The following is a 20,493-nucleotide window of genomic DNA, read 5'->3' as shown; positions in this document are numbered from 1 at the left end:
TTCACATAGCTGCAGAAAGAGAACTTAACAGAAATTTTAAAACAAAACTGAAAAGATGTAAGGTAGTTTTTTCAGAACAAAGCCCAGAGCAAATCAATTAGCTGTGACATTTGTGAAGAATTACTAGGCAGTGATGCACACTTGAGTTCTAACACCAGATCTAGTACATATCAGCTGCTTAACTATGAAGAAATTGATCTAATATTTGGTATCTTCACCTATGAAATGAGGGTTAACAGTCCATACCTCGCATAACGTTTGTGGGGATAAAGCAATAATTCTTATTAAAGGTTTGGGAGCTGAGAGATAGCTTAGTTGGTAAAGTATTTACCATACAAGCATGAGGACCTGAGTTAAAGCCCCGGTACTCGGGGGAAAAAAGCCAGATGTGTCCTTGTACTCCCAGTGCTGGGGAGGCAGAGACAGGTAGATCCTTGGTACTTGACAGTCATCCAGTCTAGCCTGCTGGGTAAGCACCAAATTATACCTTTTTTTTTTTTTTGAGTGATTGTCTCAGAAAATAAAAATCTGAAAAACGAAGCTGGAAGTCTCCTGGAGAACAGTATTCAAGGTTGAACTCTGGCCTCAAACCATGTATACACACATATGCATGGACATACACACACAGAGGGAGAGGGAGAGGGCGATAGAGAGAGAAAGAAAGAGAGAGACTTTGAATATAGTAAGTACTCAGTGATCTCTACAATTATTTTCTTATAAATCTGTTGATCAATCAACTGGCACATATCTTTATTCTCTCTCATAATCTTTCATAATGCAAAGATATAAGGAACATATTTCCAACTATTAAAAATTCACAGTGTTTTAGGGACCCATACTCCTCATCATTCATACTAATTCATGCATGAATGAACTCATGCTAGACACCAAAATGGCCACTAGTATTTCCAAGATGACTAAAATATTTCCTACCCTTAAGCACCAGTTCCGTTGAGGGAAGTAAAATGCATGTAGATAGAAATTTAAATAGCACAAGAGGAAAAGTACAAGACATAGAATAAAGTAGGGCTCAAAGCCATTCACTAGAAATTTCCAAACACATCAGACAGAGTGTGCCTCTGAGCACAGAAGTTTCCATCACACCAGGAAGACAATGGCTACTGGAAAAGCTTGAGGCCACACAAGGGTATCTGATCTAAACCTTTAAGGACAATATTGGATTCCAGGGAGACACTGTCAGATTGCTGCCATGGTGTTAGTCAAATGGTATAGAGATCTGTTCATGTGTCTCTGTTGCTGTTAAAATTATCTCTAGCCTTCGTTTGCCTTGAAGCTTTGGGAGACCGTGCCCCAGCACATTTTTCATAGATCCCCAAAGTTGAAGAACTATAGGTAATTAGGCCAGAAAGTAACAGGCAAAATCATGGAAATGAAAGAACTCTGGATGTGTTCCTCAGGGAGGTGTGTAGACTCTTGACTTTGGGAAAGGCAACCAATAACCAAAAAGGCAGACTAAAATATGTAAAATGTGTATTCTTTATCTAATAAGTAATAATGAGAATTATACCTTATGAAGTTTTATCTGGCAGTAGAATGGGGGAGGGAGAGAGAGAGAGAGAGAGAGAGAGAGAGAGAGAGAGAGAGAGAGAGAGAGAGAGAGAGAGAGAGAGAACTGGAAAACAGTGTTAGGCAAAGCAGCACTTTAACTTCTTGAGATTTCTGCAAATTCTCTGTACCTTTCTTCATAAGACCATTGAACAGTAAATCTCTTCTCCAAAAGGAGTGGCACATCTGAAAGACTGGCTCCCCAAAGCGAGTGACTGTAGGTAATGAAGAGATTGTCACGAATTTTAAGTTAAAATTGGCTGTGCTGTCTTTAAATTTTCACTCTTCTATTTTTGTGTGTATCTCTGTGTGTGTGTGTGTGTGTGTGTGTGTGTGTGTGTGTGTGTCTATCGGTCTGTGTCTGTGTTTCTATCTGTGTCTCTGTTTGCATGTGCATGCATGTGGTCAGAGGATAGCACTAAATTGAATGTTGCTCCTCAGGCACTCCCCACTGGTTTTTTGTTGTTGTTGTTGTTTGTGTTTTTTGTTTGTTTAAGATAGGCTCTCTCACTGGCCTAGAACTCATTAAGTAGACTAAACTGGCTGGCCATCCAGCCCCAGGGATCTGCTTGTCTCTACCTCCCCACCCCCCACACACCCCAGTGCTAGGATTATAAGTATGTGCCACCACACCCAGCTTTTTTTAAATGTGTGTTTATGTGGGTTATGAAGATCAAACTCAGGTCCTCATGCTACAGGACAAGCACTTTACCAATTTAGCTAACTCCCTAGCTCTCTGCTTCTTATTTTAAGTGACATCATCTCTCTCATAGTCAAATCCTTAAATACATTTCCAATCATCTGGTATCACAGTTAGTTTTTGTCAACTTGACACAAACCTAGACATACCTAAGAAGGAAAAATCTCAGTTGAGGAATTTCCTCAATCAGATTGTCTGTGGGCATGTCTGTTAGGCGTTTTCTTGATTACTGATTGATGCAGAAGACCGCAGCCCACTGTGAGCAATATCATCCCTGTGGGCCTGGGCTGTGTAATAAAGTAGCTGACAAACCAAGGAAAGCAAACTGGTACACAGCATTCCTCTGTGGTCCGTTTCCGTTTATGTTTCAGGTTCCTGTCTTGAGTTCCTGTCTTGAGTTTCTGCCTTAGTTTCCCTTGATGATTAATTGCAAGCCGTAAGATGAAATAAACTCTTCTCCAAATAGATTTTGGTTGTAGTGGTTTATCACAGCAACAGAAAGCAAACTAGAACAGAAGTTGGTACCAGGAACATGGGGTGTTGCTGTAATAGACCTGACCATATAGCTTTTTTGTCTTGGACTTTTTGTGGGAAGAAGGTAGAAAGAATTTTGGAGCTGGAAAAGCCATTGGATGCTCAGAGCTATTGGAAACTTGGAGATAATGCTGAAAGCAATGCAGACAGTAGAGACATGACTTGGGACGTTTCAGGGGGAAGTTTGAGGGTTCCCTCAAAGACTCTATCAAGCCTAATGTGTATTTTGAATGAAGAATCTGTAGCTTCTGGTCATCTGGGGCTGAAGAATCAGCTGTAATTAATGAAAGACCAGCACTACTGAAGTAAAACATTTGCTGTACTTTGGCAATTGATCCTGGTTAGCTGGGGTTGAAAAATCAGCCATGATTAATAAGAGACCAACATCACTGAGGTGGAGTCTAAGAAGTATTTCTTCAAGGCCAACACATAGTACTTGTGGTTCAGTGAGGGGTGGGGAGAAGCTGCACATCAAGTTGGTGCAGTACTTGGCAAATAATGTATTACAGTATCCCATATGGTATTGGTTTTGAAGGTATAAGGGGGTTGTGGAGAGCAACTGAGGCTTGGCATCTTATGGTAGAATCAGAGTCTCCCTGAAGAGAGGCCATTGATGAAGATGCAACCTCAGTTCCAATGGAAACCCCATGATTGAAGGAATCTTAGAGAGAAGCTGAGAGTGGGCACCATGTGGCAGGGAAGGAGTCCTAGGAGAGGCCACTGATGAGGGTGAAGCCTTAGTTTCACTGGAGACTCCAGCATATTAGACATACCAGGACTGTGGCAGGTGTGGAGTAGAACTGGCCTGAGCTATGAGGCAAGCTATGTGTGCTACATGGCAAGGCTGGAGAAATGCAACTGCCTAAGCCCTTTGGATCGCAGATCATGAGTTAGTCCCAGAAGACAGACAACTAGCTTTTTACATTGTTGGATTTCAGTTTTGTTTTGATATGATTGTAACTCTGCCCTGGTTCTTCCCTTTTGGAACAAGATAGTGTATAACTTATTTGGAATTTTATAGGAGTTAAGAAACTTTGGATTTCTGGGGACTGGAGAGATGGCTCAGTGGTTAAGAGCACTGACTGCTCTTGCAGAGGACCTAGGTTCAATTCCTAGCACCCACATGGTGCCTAACAACCATCTGTAACTCCAGTTCCAGGGGATTTCTATGCTCTCTTCTGACCACCATGGGCATTGCATGACACTGGTGCACTTACATACATGCAAACAATACACTCATGCATAAAAATAAATATAATAAAAAAGAAACTTTGGATTTTTAAAGAGATTTTATTTTTAAATCATTGGAATTTTTAAAAGATGGTGGGACTTTTAAAGTTGGACTGTCCTTTCCATTTTGATATTAACATGAGATCTTGGGGACAAGAAATGGAAATGGTATGTCTTAAAAGTACTGTGTTTGTTTGTCAAATTGACAAGGGGTAGAATGGCATAGTTTCTGTCAACTTGACATAAACTTAGATATTCTTTGGAAGAAAGAATCTCAACTGAGGAATTTCTTCTAGCAGACTGGTCTATGAGCTTATCCATGAGGCATTTTCTTAATTGCTATTGATGTGGGAGGGCCCTACCCACTGTGTACAATACAGTCCTTATACAGTGAGCCTGGACTGTATAAGAAAAATAACTGACAAACCAGGGGAAGCAAGCCACTAAGCAGCGGTCCTCCATGGTCTCTGCTTCAGTTCTTGCTCCGGGTTCGTGTCTTGAGTTCCTGCCTTGAGAGTCTTCCTTAGCTTCCTTCAACAATGGCTTGTAAGCTAAAAGATAAAATAAACCCTTTCCTCAATTGGTTTTGATTCATATTTATCACAGCTACAGAAAATCAAATTAAAGTATCTGATAAACATTTTCAAATTAGTTAAGTTGCTCATGGAATGGACGTGGGGAATCCAACGGGCTTTTCTATCCACATGACCTCCTTTCTACTGATCACCAGGAGCTCGTTTCTCTTCAGTCTTGTGTTGGGAGTTTCATATCATCCTCCAGCTTCTCTCTCCCACCATGCCTCCTCATTCTTTCTTTCTATTGTTCCTTCTGAGATGCTTTTTCTGCCCACACTTTCTAAGAGGACACCTCTTTCATCCAGTGTGCACATACAGAGGACATCCTTGATAGAAACCCTATCTGTCTTTTTCCTAATTTTCTTCACCTTCTGAAATTATCTGCTTTGCCTGTCTTGCATGCAAGGCCACCTAGTACTTTAACATTTTTAGAATGAATGAATGAATGAATGAATGAATGGACAAATTATGGTTAAATATGGAAGCTGCCAATCATAAGAATAGACAGAACCAAGGAGAAGTTGACTGGGGAAGAGGCCTTCCTGGGGCTTCGTCTTGGCTCTTGCAGATCCCTCTACAGCTGGGATGGTGACAGCAGCAGCAGCTCTGGGGGGTCTGGAATCTTTGGGTTTTACTTGAACTCATACACCTTTAGGGTTCCTCCAGGGTGAAATGAAGGAAAATTTTTCCAGCTCAAGGTACATTAAGACTAGATTCTTTCAAATATATTTTAGAATAGTGCTTCTTAGCAAGACATCCAGCATTAGAAGGAAGAAATCCAGTGTTTCTTTTTGCCATGAGTGTTTCGTCTCGCTATGGACCATGAGCTAATAGTTTAGAAATTTATATCACTTGAAATGGTATAATGAAACCATTATATGTTTGAACAATTTGATTAATGTCTATCTTCCACTCTAGACTATATATTCCATGATAACATTGACTTTGGTTTGCCCTGCCCGGCTCTCAGAACCTAGCCCATGTCCAGCATATAATAGGCATTCAGGATATATCCCTGAGCCAGTGCCGAAAAATGACTTCTGAGGCCTGGGATATGAACCCAGCTTCCTCATACCCTTTAGAATATTTCTTTCCTTTCTTTCCACTGACCTGTCAGATGTTATCATTCTGAGAGATAAAAAGTACACGATTCTTTTATTTCCCTGGATCTTCACACTTGCCAGAGAGCTGAAGAAGGTAATTACTTCTTCTGGATTTAGAGATCTCTGGTACCCTCATGCTGAATGCCTTCAGGAGGGAAAGAGTAAAGTTTGACGATGAATTATTTCTAAAAGAGGGATTTATCCCTCTTCTATGGGATGATGTGAATAACAGTCTGAAAGGAAGATTTGCTGCAAATAATGGTAAATACTACATAGACTTTGACCTCATTTTGCACATTAGATGTCTTTCTCACAAAGTAGTATGTAGTCAAAAATTTATATGATAAATTCCATTTTCTCATTGACTTCCATTATTATCTCAAGAAATGTTTTGCCTAGAAAAAAAATAAAGAAAATTGCCTTCACATAGAAAAATCACATTTTAAAGAGCATTCAACCTTTACCGCTGTGTGGCATCAGTACATATAATTCTCTCCTGCCAGAAGAATTAATCAAATGGACAATTGATCCGTACAACCTCTGCACATTCATTAAAAGCACACCCATAGTATAGTACATCCCACTGATTGTGCCGTTTCTTTGGAATTTCCCACTGCAACTTGAATGTGTAAGTAGACAATGGCTAAGCTGCTGTTGCAGGACGTTGGCATAACACTAAATTGAAGAACTAAATGGAAATGTTTTTTTCAGGCTGAACAAAAGCAATTCTTCTCAGTTGTCCCTTAGCCTTGAATGAGCTCTTCCCCTCCCCTTCCCTCCCCTTCACACACAAATGCGCCTTTCTGCCCTGTGCTGTGTTAAGTAGTTTTAATTACCTGCTTATCAATTTTGAGTACCTCTTAATTTCTCAGGAAAAACTGTAAGTAGGGAAGTTATAATTGATGCAAGAGTCTTTGAAGGTGATTTTCTGGACAAGGACACAGATAGCAAAGTTCTTGAAGTTTTCTTTGTTTTTCCTACCAGAGAAAACTTGAAAACTTCAGTCAACTAAAGAAGAAAAGCAGTGTCACCCAGGGATGATCACTATTTAGCCTGTTTCTTCCTATATGTAGGTTGAGATCAGATGCTGATATAAGACAACAGAGATTTCTAATTTTACTTGACCCTAGTGTTGTAGAAAGCTACGCACTGCACACATCAACTGTTATCAGAGCAGCTTGACCTGTTGGCATTCCCGCACAGAAGAAGGGGCTAAGTAGAGTAATTAAACCCTCACCTAAGGTTCCAGCCACTCTGCTCTATGCCAACTTCCAAACTGTATTTAATTATTTAATTCTACCCAAGCTTACCATAGCCTCAGAAGGTGATAAAGTATAGAGAGTTAGTTAGAGGTGGAGCTTCCATCTATACATCTACGGATATTGTCATCCAAGCTAGGATGAGGCTTTCTGGTGGTGAGGTTACTTTTCTCCTGTAAACAACCCTTCACCCATGCTCTGTAAGTTCAAAAACCTCATTGACTTGCCAATTTGAACTTTAGTGACATCATATTTGGGTCTGTCATTGGAGCCCTATCTGGGGTGAGTAGACATTTGTTCACATCTCATAAAAGTTTATGCAATAACTATATGTATACTCTCTAAATATTCTTCTAAAACACTTCAGTAAATGAATCACAACCTTTTTACAAATATCCCATGATTTCTATGCTGTAACCATGTAATGGGACATCTGAGTTATAGCTAAGCTTTTACTGTTAAGATACACTTCATAAGCTGGGTATGGTAGTACACCCTTTTAATCCCAGCACTTGGAAAGTAGAAGCAGGTGGATTTCTGTGAGATTGAGACCAGCCTGGTCTACACAGTGTGCTCTAGGCCATCAGGGGCTACAAGGGAGACCCTGTCTCAAAAAAATAAAACTGAAACAAAAACAAAGTACACATCATGAGCATTCATGAATATTTCGCCAACCTTATTATTATTTCCTCAGGATAGATTATAAAAGAGGAAGATAACCATAATTCAAACTCACATTATTTTTTATGTGTATATGTGTGTATGTGCATGTATGTGCAGGTGGCCACAGATGGTATAGAATCCTCTGGAGATGGAGGGACACGGTATTGCGAGTCACCCAATATGAGTACTAGGATCTGAACTCTGACCCTCTGGAAGAGCAGCATGTGCCTAATCACTGAGACATCTCTTCAGCCCTCTATTTTTCTTTTGAAAAGCAATGTGCTCCCCCACCCTGACTAGTTTAGAACTGTGCTCAGTATGCAATGCCTTAAACAGCTTTCTGTACTGCTTCAAAGTTCCTGTCAATCTTGCTAATCACATTGTGTCTCATTTGAGTTTGGGTGGCCTTAATAACTCACAGGCTTTGGAGTTCTGTTTATCAGCTTTTGATTTTCTTCTCCTGAGAGATATACTATCACCATTCATTTTCTTCTGGGTCTTTTAAAATTACTCTTAGGCTTAGAATGCCCCTGTCCAAAGAGAAATGCAATATTCACCTACATCTTATTCTAGTTTTTTTTTTCATTTAACCTTTTGTAAAAATTTTTATTTATTTTTATTTTCTGCGTATGAATATTTTGCCTGTGTGTGCCATGACGTGCAATGCCCATGGAGGCCAGAAGAGGGCATCATATCCCCTGGAGTTGTAGGCAGTTGTTAGCTACCATGTAGGTGCTGGGAACTGAACCTGGGTCCTCTGCAAGAGCAGTCAGTGCTCTTAACCACTGAGCCAGTCTCTCCAACTCCCATTTAACCTCTTTTAGTTCTTTGGGAAATATTCTGACCATTGAGTACAGTGAGTCAAAACATTTTATCAAAATGTTTTCAGTTATAAGTGATAGCTCAACTGAGACCAACTTTTAAACTAAAAAAGAAGTTACCTCACATGCATGGACAGAGTCCAGCTGGCTGTGGCATAACCAACTCAAGGGCCTAAACCAGGAGACCTCAGGGCTTGAACCCCAGGGACATACCACATTCTGCTGTGCATTCACCAGACGATGGATGCTTGAGCTGTTTTTATTTGGGGCCATTATAAACAACACTGGTATGAACATTTTCTTGCAAGTCTTTGTGTGGATATATTTCTTTTTTTCTCTTGAATGGGAACTTGTTAAGTGTTGTACACGTTTGTGCTGAACTTGTTGAGGAACTGCCATATTATTTTCCCAAGTAGGGGCACCATTTTACAGTCACACCAGGAATGCATGAGGGTTCCCATTTTCTGCACCTTTGATGGTATTTGGCATTGGCTACCTTATTTACTACAGCTATTCCACTGGATGTGATGTGCTCTCTCATCCAGATTCTGTATTGCATTTTTCAATTGCCTCATAACATTGAGCATCTTTTCCCGTGCTTCTCAGCCACTCAAGTTTCTTCTTTGTAGTAATATCTCCTCACATCTGCTGCCCATTCTCTGATAGTCTGTTCGTGTTCTTATTGAGTTGTGAAAATTCTTTGGATGTTTTATGTACATACATGCTTGCAAATACTGTTGCCTAGTCTTTGGCATATCTTTCCATTTCTTGACGGCATCTTTTGAAGTTCAAAAGTCTTGAATTTTGATGAGGTCCAGTGTATCAATTTATCAGTTGTTACAGGTATTTGTTGTTTTTCTTCACCTAGTTTGATGTATTTTTTTTCTTTTGTGAGCTGAAATGTTTACATATTTATCTTCTATTTTGGCCATTTACTTCCTTGCATTGCAGACTCTGAGGGTTTTACTCTTGATTCTCTTGAATTTTCTGAGTCACTTCAGCATTTCTAATCCCACTGAAACTCACAGTCACTGCCACTAGAGTTTGGTTACAAGCCACGAACCCTTTTTGCTGGACATATCATTTGAAGGAGATTTGGGACATACCTCTCAATTCATTCTGTAATGTTTTGAGGACACTTTCCAGCTAGTGCGAGCAAAGTGAAAGATGGGATAAGATGGTGAAGGGCCTTAGAACTAAAACAAACCCAGGAATTTCAGGCATTCATGGTAAATATATACTTCTTAAAGTTTAAATATTGTGATATTGTAAAATGAGCATATTTGTTCTAGGTTGAAGCTGATAGCATTTATATTCTATTAATATTACTTTTCATGTTAAGCTGAGAATCTTTTTTAAACCTCTGGTCATTTTCCTTGTGACCTTCCATATAACCTTCTTTTCTATAGATGCAATTGTTTGAGAATTGTTTTGCATTTGTCTTTCTGAAAATTGATTTCTTGTGTCTAGCCCATTTTTTAAATTTATTTGTTTTATTATATGTCTATGAGTGTTTTGCCTTCCTGCATATAAGTGTACCACATGCATGTAGTGCCTGTGCATGCCAGAAGTGGGTGTTGGATCCTGTGGAGATGGAGTTAGGGGTGTTTGTTAGCCATCATGTGGGTGTTAAGAACCAAACCTGGGTCCTCTTCAAGAGCAGCCTGTGCTCTTAACTGCTAAATCATCTCTCCAGTCCTATCTTACTGTTTTTAATTGCTAAAATTGTTTAGAAATTTGGTCTATCTGGTCCTGGCTAAAATCAGTGGGCCACAAAACAAACAAAAAGACATAAGTGTGAAAAGGGGACCTGTAGTGATGAGGGAGGGATGACAGGGATGGGAGAGAGATAAGAGAGTTGGGGTGAGAGTAATCAGTATGCATTATATACATGAAATTGTCAAAGAACAAATTTAATCAATAAAGAAGTTTGTCTTCTATTTAATTAATTGTAATTCAAGTTGTCAATAAAGATATTGGACATCAACACAGCTGAGTCCTAGGCATGCCACTGAGGCCTTCCTTCATGGAGACATTATTGCATCACTTTTATTCCTTAGATATGATCACTGTAAAATCCCCTCTTCTTTGAGTGTGTGTGGAAATGGTGTGGATGCTAGAAGTCATCTCCATGGTTGTGTTTTGCTATACACTGGGTTGGTCAGCATCTGTCAAGTGGAAAAACTTAAGAAAATCAACTTAAAGGAGAAATATTTATTTTGGTTTTTGATTTCAGAGGGTTTAGTCCATGCTCACCTAGCCATGTTGCTTTGGGCCTATGCCGGCAGCACACCATGATGGACGTGCATAGCAGTGAAGGTTCGTTCACCTCGTGGTGACCAGGAAACAACAAGAAAGAGCAAAAGCCTGGCATCCCAACACTCTTCAAGAGCACACTCCCAAAGGCCCCTACATTAGGCCTCATCACTTCTTAATACCACCATATTTGGGGCTAAGCTTCCAACATTTGAATTTCAGATAAGGAAAAACCATATGCAAACCATAACCAAGATCCCAATGGTATGCTTTGCTGTCTTTTTGTCTTGTTTAAGATGTAAAGACATTTTAACCATTTTGTCATAGGTGTGGCACAGAGGAGGCAAGATTGGAAGTCACCCTACCTGACTCCAGAGTCTGCCTAGAGCTAGGACATCTTCTACCAACCCACACAAGGAAAGAGGAGCAGGTCGAAGGCTCTGGCTTGGGTGTTTAAAGAGGTGGACTTTAAAGAGACCACAGTGAAGCCCCTTCAGTAAGGATGTGTCTGAAAAATAAATACATCCAACTGTCCTGATGGCCTGGGCATCTTGGTTACATCTCCTGCAGACGAGAAATCCTTGCTTTGCTTTCTTTTAGGCTTTTCGTACAGCTTGTGCTAAAGTCCCATGGTACTCGTTTAGCCATTAGATCTCTTTAGATGACCCTATTTCCTTCCCTAGACCTCAGTCTACCCTTCTATAAAATTCAATTAGTTGACTTTGGAAAGCTCTTTCATCTCTGAGTTCTATTATTATAGATAATATTTTGACATCTCCTTCAAGTGTTTAGAAACTCTATAGACACTCTGAGATTGACACCCAGTTCCAAAGATTTCATTCAAATAGTCTTGACTTTTTTAATGAGAATTCTACTTTGTGAAACCTTGCACTTATAAACTTCCAAATTCCTTGAGAATCCAGCAACTCCAGGTCAGAGTGGCCTGTTTTTCAACTGTGGGAAAGCTGTTTGAAAAGGACATTGATGAGGTGAGGCATACCAAGGTTGGACCTCTGCTAGTGCAAGAATCTGCTTTTCTCACTGGGGCTTTGGCAACTGGGAGAAGTGGAAGGTGTGGAATTAATGTGGAACCAGAAGCTCAGGACTAAGGAGGTTGCACGTAGTCTCTATAAAGGTCCACTTGTAGATTTTGAGAAGAGTGACCAAAGGATAATAGTGTCTAAGAAAGATGGTAGGACACCCAGACTTACACTTCTCCCTGACTTATCTCATTTTGCCTCATGGCCTGTCTGATGCTCAAAAGTAAGGTAGCCACATGATCCTGGATGACTAGGGGTTAAAGCTGAATGCAGCCCAAATCCCTATGATCAGCTAAATCAGTGCACTCCATTCACAAGAAAACCAGAAGTTAATTCATTCCACACTCCTTTTCTCTGCCCGGGGAAACTGCCTTCCTGGGTTTCACTCAGAAACTAAAACAGATATGGGAAATTCACACTGAATTAGAGAAGATGGAAACATACTTCCAGTCCTCTCAACCCCATGGGCTCCAAAGAGTGAGTTAGAGACCATCACCACCTGGCAGGAAAAGCAGCTGTTCACCAGAGTCCTGAATCAGCAGATTCCAAAACACAGACAGTTAATTTTGGAGATTTCTTCCATCAGACCGAGCTTGTGGATAGTCAGTGTATTGATTTGCTAGGTATTAAGAAGATGGGCCATTGGTGCAGTTTAACAGAATTGTTGAGGTATGATTTACATGCCTTAATGTTACTCTTGTCAAGCGTATAATTCAATAATTTTTAGTGCATACATAGACTTGTTTACCACCATAACAGTTTTAGATCACTGTCCTTTGCCATATCTGTAATAAATCCCTGTTCCCACCACATCCGCAGGTAGCCACTGATCATATGGGCATTTCTATTGGTCATTTCTACATGTTTCATATCATCGATTCATCTGTCTTCTTTCACCCATGGGGCATGATGGTGGGGAGGTTCATCTGCACTGGGCCATGTTCGTTCCTTCATTTCTTTGGAGTGTTCTGTGGCATGGATATGGTGCATCTTGTTTCTCCATTCACTGTGGATGGACATTTGGATTTCTTCTCTTTTTTAACCAATATGATGCTGCCACTGTGAATGAGTGTCATAAACAAGCTAACTTATTTCTCCTGAGAAAACTCTCAGAAGGAGAAATTTCTGAATTTTATAAATATTTTTAAATATTTCATTTATTGTTTTTATTTTATATGTATCAGTGTATGGCCTGTATGTATGTAAGTGCACCCATGTTATGCCTGTCAGAGGTCAGAAGAAGCTGTCAGATCCCCTGGAACTGGAGTTATGGATGCTGTTAGCCACCATGTGGCTGCTGGGAATCGAATCCTGATCGTCTGCAAGAGCAGCCAGTGCTCTTGACTGCTGAGCCATCTCTCCAGCCCCAGCAAGCCTTACTTTTAAAGAAACTTCTAACCTGTCTTTCAAAGTGGCTGTGCCATGTGACATTCCCACCAGCAACATAGGAAGCTCCCCATTCTTCTGCATCCTCACCAGTACTTGTTATTGCCATGTTCTGAACTTTAGCCATCCTGCCGTATGTAACGCACTACAGGCATGGTGAACTTCCTTAGGGGCCAATCTTGAGCATCTTTTCATGTGCTTATTGTCCAACGAGCACAAGTAAATGAACTATGAATCATTTCGAGTACTAGAAATAATCTTATTTGTATGTATGAATGTGTGTGTGGGGGGGTGTCATCTATGAGTGCACACGCTCATGCGTATATGTATGGAGGCCAGAGGAAGACATCAGATGTCTTCCTCTATCACTTTCCACCTTATTTTTGAGACATGAACTTCTCACTGAATAAACCTGGAGCTCACCATCTCAGCCAGACTGGATGGCCAAAAAGATGCATGGATCCTTCTGTCTACCCTGCTCGTGTGCCACCACACCCCGAGTTTACATGGCTTTCGAGGATCCAAACTCAGGTCCTCATGCTTAAATAGCAAGCACTTTGCTCACAGAGCCATCTCCCGAGCCCCACCAGAAATAATCTTAAAGCTGAGTTTATTGCCATGAGTAAAAATAGTCACAGGAAGATTAAATGGATTGAGCAACTAATCCATTCCTTCATGAAATCTTTCCTATGTTTCATGAAGACCTTATTGATGGCTTATATGTGCCTGGAGCTGTGCTGACGTCTGAAGGTAAAACAGTGCACAAGCCAGCCCTGTTTCTTCATGACTCTTAAAGATAGTGCTCAAGAAATGATGTATGTGGTGTAGATTAATGTGGAGCAGAGTGGAAGAGTTCCACTGAGGGGCATCTGCTCACTCATCTCAGTGTTGGGGCTGGGAATAGGTGGTGAAATGATGACAATCCCTGACCAGAAGTTACCAGCCATTAGCTAGACAGATAGAAAAGGAACATCCCCTGGGTATGCTTGAAGGGGTGAGCTGGATAGGGAGGAGAGCCACCCAGTCTCAGTGTATCTGGCAAGTGAGCGTTTCTCTACATGGCTTGTTGTTAGCATACATGGGGAGAGAAGTGGAGCAATGAGAAATGAGGTAGAGAAGAAGGCATAATCAAGGTCAAGACAGGCCAGCAAGGAGCCACGATGCCCAGGGTCATGATCAGACTGTTCTCTGGGAAGGTCAAGCCTGTTCCTGTGAGGAATAGACAATAGAAATGCTCTGGGCTGGCTTTCCTTTTTAGAAGCAGTGAGGCCCATCTGACCTCCAGCTTCTACCTTCCTGATACCCAGTAAGGCCACCTTGATGCTGAAAATGACATTTACCTTCCTGTCTTTGGCAGGTGCTACATTACCCTCACCCAGTCTCTGCACCTGATCATGAGTGGGGCTCCAGCAGGACCTGCAGGCACAGGCAAGACAGAGACCACCAAGGACCTGGGCCGAGCGTTGGGCATCATGGTCTACGTGTTCAACTGCTCAGAGCAGATGGACTATAAGGTACAAGTCCACTCAGCCCCTGGAGAGACTGGGAATCAGGTGGTAGCTCAAATCAGGGATGATTTATTCATACTGTGTTGGTCCTGCTTCCCAGGGTTGCAGAGTCCAGACAGGAGGTTTCAGCTTGCTGCTTCATAGCACATGGACCCATGGAAGTTGTTTGCCTCCTGTCGGCCTCTTGTGTAACAAGGAGGCACAGCTCCAGGCATTCTGACTCCATTAATGAGCTGACACAAACGGGTCCCTTCTCATAGTGGTCCTTTTTCCATCTCCTGTAAAACAAAGGTGCTGAACACACCCCCAAAGCCCTAAATTCACCGTAGGCTCCAGAGTCACAAAAAGGCTTATGAGCACCGTGATGAACATGTCTGTCTCTGGGTAATAGCCTTTGAGCGCCTCTGTAAAATGGACACTCCTTAGGATATTATGCAAGGGCAGATACAACTTCTGAAAGCAGATTAGATTAGCCAGTGCTCACTGTAGAGACACCTGCAGAAGGACAATGGGAAGTCCATATGCTCGGCACTCATTTCAAACAGGTAATGTATTCCAGGTTGTATGATGGAGAAAAGCCAGAGAAGCAAAAGGCCCATGAGGTCATGTCTCAGCTACAGACATTCCACCCACAACTGAATAAAAATTCATTTAAAGATGTATAATAACAGATTGCTTTGCTGCCTCCATGTTTTTTGTTTTCTCATATTATGTTTTTTTATAAGCTGCCTTATGTTTCTTTTGTAAACACAATGACATGTAAAATTTAGACAAAAAGTTACATTGAATAGATTAAATAAACTGTCCTGTGACATACTGATTGAAAAGAAATTTGGGGGGCTAGAGAGATACCTCAGCAGTTAACAACACTGACTGTTCTTGCAGAAGACCTGGGTTTGAATCCCAGCACCCACATGGCAGCTAACAACTGTAACTCCAGTTCCAGGGGATCCAACAGTCTCTTCTGTCCTCCGCAGCCATTGCACAACATGGATGCACTTACCTACATGCAGGCAATACATGCCTACACATAAAATAAAAATAATAAAACTTTTTAATTTGATGTAAAAATTAGAGATTACAAGGTAATTCTGTGGTTAAACAGCTATAGGATTCTTTAGATGACTCAGTTTTGGGGGTCTGAATAATTTTCAGTGTTTAACTTCTCTGTGCAAAAATTATAAAGTCCTATAAAGTCATGTTTTCTCATAGCCAGTGAAGAGAGGGACATCCAGACCCAAAATACAGTCTTTCCCCTGGTCCATAGCCCCTATATTTGAGCACAGCTGTTTTTATTGATGAACACATTAAGATAATGCTGGTTTTCAAGGGTGGAAGATTTTTTTCCCCTTTAAAGAAATAAACAGCCTTAAAGATTATTTTGAAATTCTAAATTCTTCTGTAGTTAATTATTGGCAGTATTGTTGAAATAAATATAGTCTCCCAAGGGGAACATTCTGAAAGACACACTGATTTAGATGTAGAAGACATGTGTATTGATTTTAGAAAAATCAACAGATTTCCTCAAAGTCAAATCGAGCACAGCAAACAGGAAGAAAGGAGCTGACCCCACACTAGGGTCTTTTTATGTAATTATTTTCAAAATCAATCAGTGGTCCTTAACCCCACCTATCCTTCTGTGACTACAGGGTTGGGGAGGGTCTATCCTTGGCTCACCTGAACTGTAGTGAAGCTTCACTCCAGGCCAGCCACAGATTTGGAACAATATTAATAGGCTAAATGACACATCAGAAAGAGGCACTCCCTTCCTATGCCCCATGCCACTGTAACCAGACAGCCCACCTAAGCTGTTGGCACACTTCCTTTCCCCTTAGCTGTCCAGATTTTCAGAAAACACTCCATCAACCAAGTAGGTTTATTGGTTATTGCCATTGTTCAGAGTGCGTGAGGCATTGTGGGAAGATACCCAAATTAAATGATGTTTTATTCTACAGATAAGGATAAACAGTAGTCGGAGTTGCTCCAGAAACAAACTCAAGGGAGTTTCCACCAAGGAATAGGAGTGGCTAGGTTTCCACTGAAAGAAACACAAAAGGCTGGAGTGTAGCTTGGTGGTAGAATGCTTGCTTAGAATGCACCAGGCCACAGGCCAGTGCTTGTGAGGATGGTGAGAGGGAGGGAGAGAAGGATGGAAGGAGGGAGGGAGGGAAGGAGGGAAGGAGGGAGGGAGGGAGGGAAGGAGGGAGGGATTAGATGCCTGGGGGGAATCACTACAAAATACTTAGTAGAGAAACGTGCAGAGGGCCAAAGCTTATCTATGAAGATTGGCAGGGACAGGATGGGATGTTCTGCTGAGGAATGGCCTCAGCAAGGGGTCAGTGTATGCAACACATATGAGGTTTAAGGAATTTTCTTCAGGATTGAGGCCAATTTCTTTAAGTGGTTTGAGCAACTTAAATATCTTTACCAGTATCTAAGACTATTTAAGACCCCTGTTTAGGCTCAAGATGGCTAGCTGAGTCATGAGTGGCCAAAGTACTGTGATTTCTCAGTCAGGATACGGAAAGAAAGTTGGAGAAGTTAGGGGACCCAATGAATGATATAGATGAATAGATAGGTAGAGCAGATAGATGATAGATCAGTACTTGAAAGATAACAGATGATAAGATGATGATGATGATGATGAAGATGATAGATAGATGATAGATAGATAGATAGATAGATAGATAGATAGATAGATAGATAGATGATAGAATATAGCCCAGTCTCTCTTGAGAGACAAGACATATATGAAGTAATTGGGAGTGGAGAGATGGCTCAATGGATAAGAATACTGACTGCTTTTGCAGAGGACTTAGGTTTGGTTCCCAGCACCCACATGACGACTAACAACCATCCATAACTCCAGTTCCAGGGGATCTGATGCCCTCTTCTGACCTCTGCAGACATTGCACGACACAGGTACACTTTATATCTATGCAGGCAATACACTCATACACATAAAATAAAATAATAAATAAAAATTTTTAAAAAACATATATGAAATAATTCGTGGGGGCTTATTAATGCTCAAACAGCATAAACTCGAGCACTAATGTGTACCCTACAAATACTAAGCCCTGGAATATTCCAGAATAGGGACACAGACAGTGGTTGCTGGCCGAGAAACATGCTGAGGAACACATGAGACCCAAGGCTATTTGAATTCTGGGGTGTGGCATTTTAACACAGCCTAACCTATTAAAATATCAGCTTTGAAGCCAGGGCCTAGTTCTGTGCAGCCAGTATCCTTCCCCCACCCTTGTCAGCTTCACTCCATGAGTTCTTCTCGAGCCTGGCTGAGGTGTGGAGAGGAAGGGAACAAGGGTCAAGCATAGCTGTCAGGCTGTTATCCAGGGGTCATTTTGATGTGTATTTTATGACACTCACAGTAATATATTCTGCTCACATTTTTTTGCAGAAGAGAAGCTAGAAATAAGCTTGGTGTGATGATCAGGCAACCTTAAGGAGCACGAGCAACATAAGGAAGGTGGTGGGTTAGAACAGAGACAGCGAGGACCGTGGGCCTGTGAAGTAGTGGGCTGCAGAAAGACCTGCAGGTCAGAAGAGGTGTAACACATGAAGGCATACGAGGAAGATGCTGCAGAGAGCCAAGCAAAGGGAGGCAGGCAGAACGATGGGCATAAACATCCCAGGCTTTCAGATGGGGAGAGGTAGGAGCCGGGTGCCAGGGCAGCAGAAAGGGGAAAAAAGGAATAAGGCTTGAAGAAAACAAAACCAAATGACAATCTAGGCAACCTGGAAAGACAGCGTGTGGTGAAGCAAACAGGCACCAGAGATGAGGGTTAGGGCTGTAAGTGGTGTCCACATGCACCTCTGCCTTAGAAAGTACATGAGGAGCACCAGCCCATCCAACTCCATGAGGGCAGATGTGGGACCAGGGCACTCCTACAACAGTGTGGAAATGTGCAGGAAAGGAAAGGTATGGCTTTAATATTGTTTGTGAAATACCCACAGAACTAGCTACTGTCTCCAGCCATGACCAGTTTTAAACTAAAAAATTCTTTAAGTCATGTGGGGGATGACATTTGACAAGCTGGTAGTATGTAGGCTGTACAGGAATTCTCCTAAGTCAGAAAAAGGCAATAGAGTTTATGAGAACACAGCAGTAGAGCTGAGATAGATTGAACAGCAGAGAGAAACTGTCTGCACACAGGTATTCTAAGGGTTGCTTTACGGGAAAGGTTTGCACATGGTTATCAAGCAAAGTTTCAGTCACAGTGTCCTGGAATCATTGCAGCTGGGATTTATCATGGTTAGCAACAGCCTGGCCCTGAGGCAATGATGGTCTTTCTCTGAGTCAGAAATGGCTTAGCACGACTCCCTGTCCTAAACTGGCATCCACATTCTTCAGTGGGAACTTACGGTTGACCATCACAAGATAACGGTTTTGTTTGGAGGCAGCAGTAACCTTGTTCTGAGTCCAGCTTGCTCTGAGGCGAAAGCAGCCTTGTCTGAGTCTGGCTCGGCACAACCATCGATTGCAGGACAACATCCACACTCCATATTAAAGCAGCAATACTTCCCCCTTGACCTCAGTTTAGAGAGGTTACTATAGAACATCAAATGGCTTCGAATCTGAGAGCATTTGGAATGATTTCCGAGTTTCCTGGGGCCCAGAGTCCCCTGACCTGATTATTTCCCAAAATCTCCAATTCCCTCAACTTCCCAAGCATCACACTTCCACTTGTCATACTCTTCTCATCCCCTGGCCTCCCCATCTCATGCACTGTTTCCTTTTCTAGGACGTCCACTACAGCAAGTATTCTGGTGAATCCATGTCTCTTCTCCAACTTCACCCACACCCTGGTCTGCTTCTAGTTAAAAAAGGGGTGTCTGGTATAGAGGATCTTCCTCTACATTGGGAGGATCCTTCCTACACCTCTTTGACAAATTCCTCATTCCATCAGTAAGGTGGAAATCTGTGTCATCCTGTTTGTTCATGCCCTTGTATTACAATCCCAGATCAGTCATCAGTGTTGGTTCTCCCTCAATATCCTTCCCTTCCAACCTTTCATCCTGACTTGTCCCAGTCCAGAAGCACACCATTCAACAACATCCAGGTGACATCACTACTTAATAGATGGCACCAAGAGATGTGTACAATAAGTAAATGGGGCGATGTGGGGTTCTGCTGCTTTCCTCGGGCAATAATGGGGTAGGGGCAAACATATACTTATGGAAATTCTTATTAGGATTTTATATATTGCCTGCATTTTATTTAAAGGAGTCACAACTTTAAAAGCATTCAAACCACTGATAGGCATAGAATTTGGTTTTGGAATTTCTTTTAAGATTTATTTTATTTTTTTATTTTGTGAGTATGTATGTGTATCATATGCATGCAGTACAGGCATAGGCCAGAAGAGGGCATCTGATCCCTGGAACTGGAGTTCCAGTTGCTTGTTAACTGCCATATGTGCATGCTGGGAAATGAAGGTCCTTTGCAAGAGCAAAAAAATCTATTAACTGCTAAGCCATTTCTCTAGTCTCCTGATTTTAATATTTTTCCCTTAAATTTTGGCTGTTGGCTTCTGTCAGTTTAATATGATGTTCGTGAGTGTTTTTATCCTGCCTAGGGTTCCCAGGCTCCCTGAATGTCTGGGTTGGTGTCTCTTATCAGTTTGGGGAAAATACTTGATGATTACTCCTCAAAAAATGTTTTTTTCCTATTGCCTCTCTCCAAGTTTCTAATTGTCTATATGTTAGGCCTTTTTCATTGTCTTACATATCTGTCATCCTCTTCTGTTTTTTTCCTGTGCTACAGTTAAGCATTTTCTATTAATGTGTCTCAGTGACTAACTTGTCTTCTATGTTGAATTTGCTATTAA

General features: G+C 41.4%; 1 protein-coding gene across 1 annotated transcript in view; it reads left to right on the top strand.

Moving 5' to 3' along the window:
* The window catches only part of Dnah9 (dynein axonemal heavy chain 9), a 430,757-nt gene that overhangs the window by 106,967 nt on the left and 303,297 nt on the right, over positions 1-20,493 (top strand). The window contains exon 27 of the mRNA XM_008855701.3: positions 14,491-14,647. Within this exon, the coding sequence (XP_008853923.1) occupies positions 14,491-14,647 (157 nt within the window). The remainder of the gene's footprint in view (positions 1-14,490; positions 14,648-20,493) is intronic.

This window comes from Nannospalax galili, unplaced genomic scaffold, assembly GCF_000622305.1.
Source record: "Nannospalax galili isolate Female #2095 unplaced genomic scaffold, S.galili_v1.0 scaffold146, whole genome shotgun sequence".
Classification (NCBI taxonomy): Eukaryota; Metazoa; Chordata; class Mammalia; order Rodentia; family Spalacidae; genus Nannospalax; species Nannospalax galili.
This window is presented reverse-complemented; position numbering and strand designations above follow the sequence as displayed.